The sequence below is a fragment of the Nematolebias whitei genome, chromosome 23 (assembly GCF_014905685.2).
Source record: "Nematolebias whitei isolate Nwh7 chromosome 23, NemWhi1, whole genome shotgun sequence".
Lineage (NCBI taxonomy): Eukaryota > Metazoa > Chordata > Actinopteri > Cyprinodontiformes > Rivulidae > Nematolebias > Nematolebias whitei.
In genome coordinates, this window is record NC_056520.1 from 1,913,028 (window position 1) to 1,916,930 (window position 3,903).

A 3,903-nucleotide genomic window follows, 5' to 3' on the forward strand; every position below is an offset into this window, starting at 1 on the left:
TAAAACAACCAGAGCACAAGCTAAAACAACCAAAACAAGAGTTAAAATGAACAGAACACGAGCTAAAACAACCGGAACAAGCGATACAACGGCCAGGACACAAGCTAAAATGAGTAACTGTTTATTGTTGTCATCTTTCTTTGTTGAAATCAGGTCTCTCTTGTAAATGAGTCCTCGAGGCTCAATGGGATTTACCGTCTAAATAAAAGTTGAATGAGTAAAACAAGCCAAAACGAGCAGAAAACGTGCTAAAACACACAGAACAGGAGCTGAACTTTGGTGTGGTAGTAGCTGAGAGTCATCCCTACACAAACTCTAGGCAATGTCAAAACTTTGATTAAAAAATGTTGGCCTGTAGTATAAAGTCAACAACTATTTCCAAAAGAGGGAGGAGCCTAGAGTGACCTATAAGAGTGGAGGAAGGAGTACGCAGGTCGGCTACATTCTGTGTAGAAGAGGAAACCTGAGGGAGATTGGAGACTGTAAGGTTGTGGCAGGGGAGAGCGTGGCCAGACAGCATCAGATGGTTGTGTGTAGAATGACTATTGTTGTGAAGAAGAGAAGAAGAGTAAAATCAGAGAAGAAGACCAAATGGTGGAAGATGAAGAAGGAAGAATGTTGTGGGAAATTCAGAGAGGAGCTGTTAAAGGCTCTGGGTGGTAAGAAAGAGCTTCCAGATGACTGGACTACTACAGCAACAGTAATTAGAGAGACAGGTAGGAAGGTACTTGGTGTGTCATCTGGACAGAGAATGGATGATAAGGAAACCTGGTGGTGGAATAGTGAAGTGCAGGAAGATGTTCAAAGAAAGAGGTTAGTCAAGAAGAAATATGACAGAGAGAGGACTGAAGAGAGGAGACAGGAATATAAGGAGATGGGACGTAGAGCAAAGAGGGAGGTAGCTAAGACAAAGCAGAAGGTGTATGATGAGTTGTATGGGAGGCTGGACACTAAAGAGGACGAGAAGGACTTGTACCAATTGGAGAGACAGAGGGATCAGGCTGGAAAGGATGTGCAGCAGGTTAGGCTTGTTAAAGATAGGAATGATAATATTCTAACAAGTGAGGAAAGTGTGATGAGAAGATGGAAGGAGAACTTTGAGGAGCTGATGAATGAAGAGAATGAAAGAGAATGAAGAGTAGAGGTCATAGAAACTGTGGACCAGGAAGTGGGTGAGGGTGAAGTCCAGAAAGCTCTGAAAAGAATGAAGAAGGGGAAGGCAGTAGGACCTGATGACCAGTGGAGGTCTGGAAATGTCTTGAAGAGATGGCAGTGAGGTTTTAACTCAAATATTCAATGACATATTTGAGGGTGAGAAAAATACCTGAGGAATGGAGAAGAAGTGCTGGTGGCCATTTTTAAGAACAAGGATGATGTACAGAGTCGTAGCAACTACAGGGGAATTAAGTTGATGATGGGGGAGGATGACTCGCTGTGACGAGCCCTGAAGAGGGAAAAGCCGAAAGAAGAAGATGTAATGCGTGCACCTGACTATCAGCTGGGCTTTAATCTTGAATTTGTCTCTAAACACGTGATAGACGGGGCCCGCAGAGTCTTCCATCTTATCTAGATCCAGGGGAGAAACCCAGACCGCCAAGAGGAACTGATAAGAAGTGGACGGAACCACCAAAGGGCCACAGTCGGAAGGACAACAATCTGAGTTCGGCTGATTCCGAGTAGAGGATCATAAAGAGCTAAAATAAACCGCTGCAGCGTCACAAAGCTCCAGGCAATCATTAACAAAACAAACAGACTTTAAAAAACGAGTTATTTAACTGTGAGCTGAGAAACTTCAGCTCATCCAGGACACAGAGCCGAGACTTCTGGATCGGTTTTAGCTTTTAAATATTTCACGTTCTTTACAAAAACCTTCCCCAAAGAACAGAACACGGAGCTCTGCTCACTCACTGAAAAACATCTGCTTCAGCTACTTAATCATGTTTGTACTGATGCTTCTTTTAGCTATTAGCTAGCCTGCTGATACCTTTAGCTTTTAGCTACCCCTTTGACACTTTAAGCTTTTAGTTAGCCTTTTGTTACCTTTAGCTTTCAGCCATTTTGAAAATCACTGTCGTAAAAAGAAAAAACAAGTTTTGTTAACGCCTCTTTCTTTTTCCTCTCAGAGCTGTCACTCAAACCAAAGCCCGCGCTGTTGTTTGTCCCGCCGAAGGCTGTGGAAAACAGCCAAAGGCTGTGAGAATCAGCCAAAGGCTATGGGAAACAGCCAAAGGCTATGAGAATCAGCCAAAGGCTATGGGAAACAGCCGAGGGCTGTGAAAACTAGCCAAAGGCTGTGAGAATCGGCCAGACTGTGAGAATCAGCCAAAGGCAGTGGGAATCAGCCAATGTCAGTGGGAAACAGCCGAAGGCAGTGGGAAACAGCCGCCGCTGTCATGAATCGCTCCTTCTCGGACAAAAGGACCATTTTTTGTTTTAGTCCGAGGCGAGGACTGTGGAGACAAACCACAGCAGAAGGCAGCGTGAGAAATGAAAAGCAGCTAAATGTTTTATTTTGACAGGAGCTGCTTGGTTCATCTCGGCTATCGGCGGCTGCTGCAGCTCCGGTGGATCGTAGCCGACCCGTGTCCACAGCGTCTCAGGTTCACCGCTCGTCTTCAGATCATTTTTAGACAAAAACAAGAAACTCACAAAGAACAGCTGAAATAATAAAAACAACCTGACGCTGCGATCACTTCAGCCTCAAAACGCACCAATGCTGGGTCGAGGCCGAAGACTTTTTGGACTTTGTTTTAGAAGTGGTCCAGACGACCAGGTGACTGACTTTTGATATATGTCTGGACTGAGAACAGCTGAAAGTTGGTGCTGAAAGCTGCTGAACGAGCTAAAGCCTACTTGAAATACACCAACAGCTGAAAAGCAGAAAAAAGCTTAAAATGGGGGGACGCTTAACAGGCCACAAAAGAGCTAAAATTAGGAAAATCATTAGCTGAAAGTAGCTAAAAAAAAAAGCTCAAAATGCTGAAATCATTAGAATGAAGCTGAAAGGAGCTGAAAAGGTTTGAAGGATGTGGAGAGTGTGGAAAAACATGGCCGACGTAGCTAAACAGGATTCAAGGAAGCTGCTGCCGATCAGCGGTCATCGGGTGAACGACGGCACGAGGAGACAAAGGAGCCGAGCTAGAGTCTCCAGTCAGACCAGGTTCGTTGTAAAAATTTAATTCGGCAAATAAAGTTGTTGGCAAGTTGCCTTAATTTGGTTTTCCAGAAACTTTTTCCTCCGTTTGAAGACTTTAGTCGAACTTCAGGTTTTAAAATATTAACATAAACTCGTGTCTGACGATTGTTAAACATGAATGTGAGCAGGAAATATGAAGTATCTATTTTGTTTAAAGTTTAACCAACAAATAAAAAGCCCAGACTTCTTACCTTGGTGGCTGTTTGACGTCATGTCCGACGGGTCGGTCCGGTGGAGGTCCAAACGGTCCAGCACCGGGCGTTTTATCCTTCCAGAACAGACGTTGTAAACCAAAGGGTGGACGTCTGGAATCGTTCGGGACGATCCGGTCCTCTGAAGGGTCCAACAGGAAGGCAGTACCGGGTGTCCGGACCACTCGGCTGCTCCGATCGCAGTGGTACGCAGAGTTCTGGTTCCAATTCAAGCTACGAAACTGGAACAAACAGGACAGTGTAAACACAAACTGACATCAGATCCAAACCGAGGGATGGAAACTGATATCAGAACTTTCCAAGTCCTGAGCGTGTTTCATCGTTCGACATGATGAATCACGTGAAGCTACAACACGATAAGATCACATGATGCTACAATACGATAAGATCACATGATGCTACAATATGATAAGATCACATGATGCTGCAACACGATAAGATCACATGATGCTACAATATGATAAGATCACATGATGCTGCAACACGATAAGATCA

The 3,903-nt window shown here is 44.4% G+C and overlaps 1 protein-coding gene across 1 annotated transcript in view; it reads right to left on the minus strand.

Annotated features, from left to right (window-relative positions):
* The window catches only part of LOC119428756 (histone deacetylase 4), a 47,940-nt gene extending 44,524 nt beyond the window's left edge, over positions 1 to 3,416 (minus strand). The window contains exon 1 of the mRNA XM_037696431.1: positions 3,388 to 3,416. Coding sequence (XP_037552359.1) covers positions 3,388 to 3,409 — 22 coding nt within the window. The 5' untranslated portion in view covers positions 3,410 to 3,416. The remainder of the gene's footprint in view (positions 1 to 3,387) is intronic.
* Between the last annotated feature and the right edge of the window lie 487 nt (positions 3,417 to 3,903).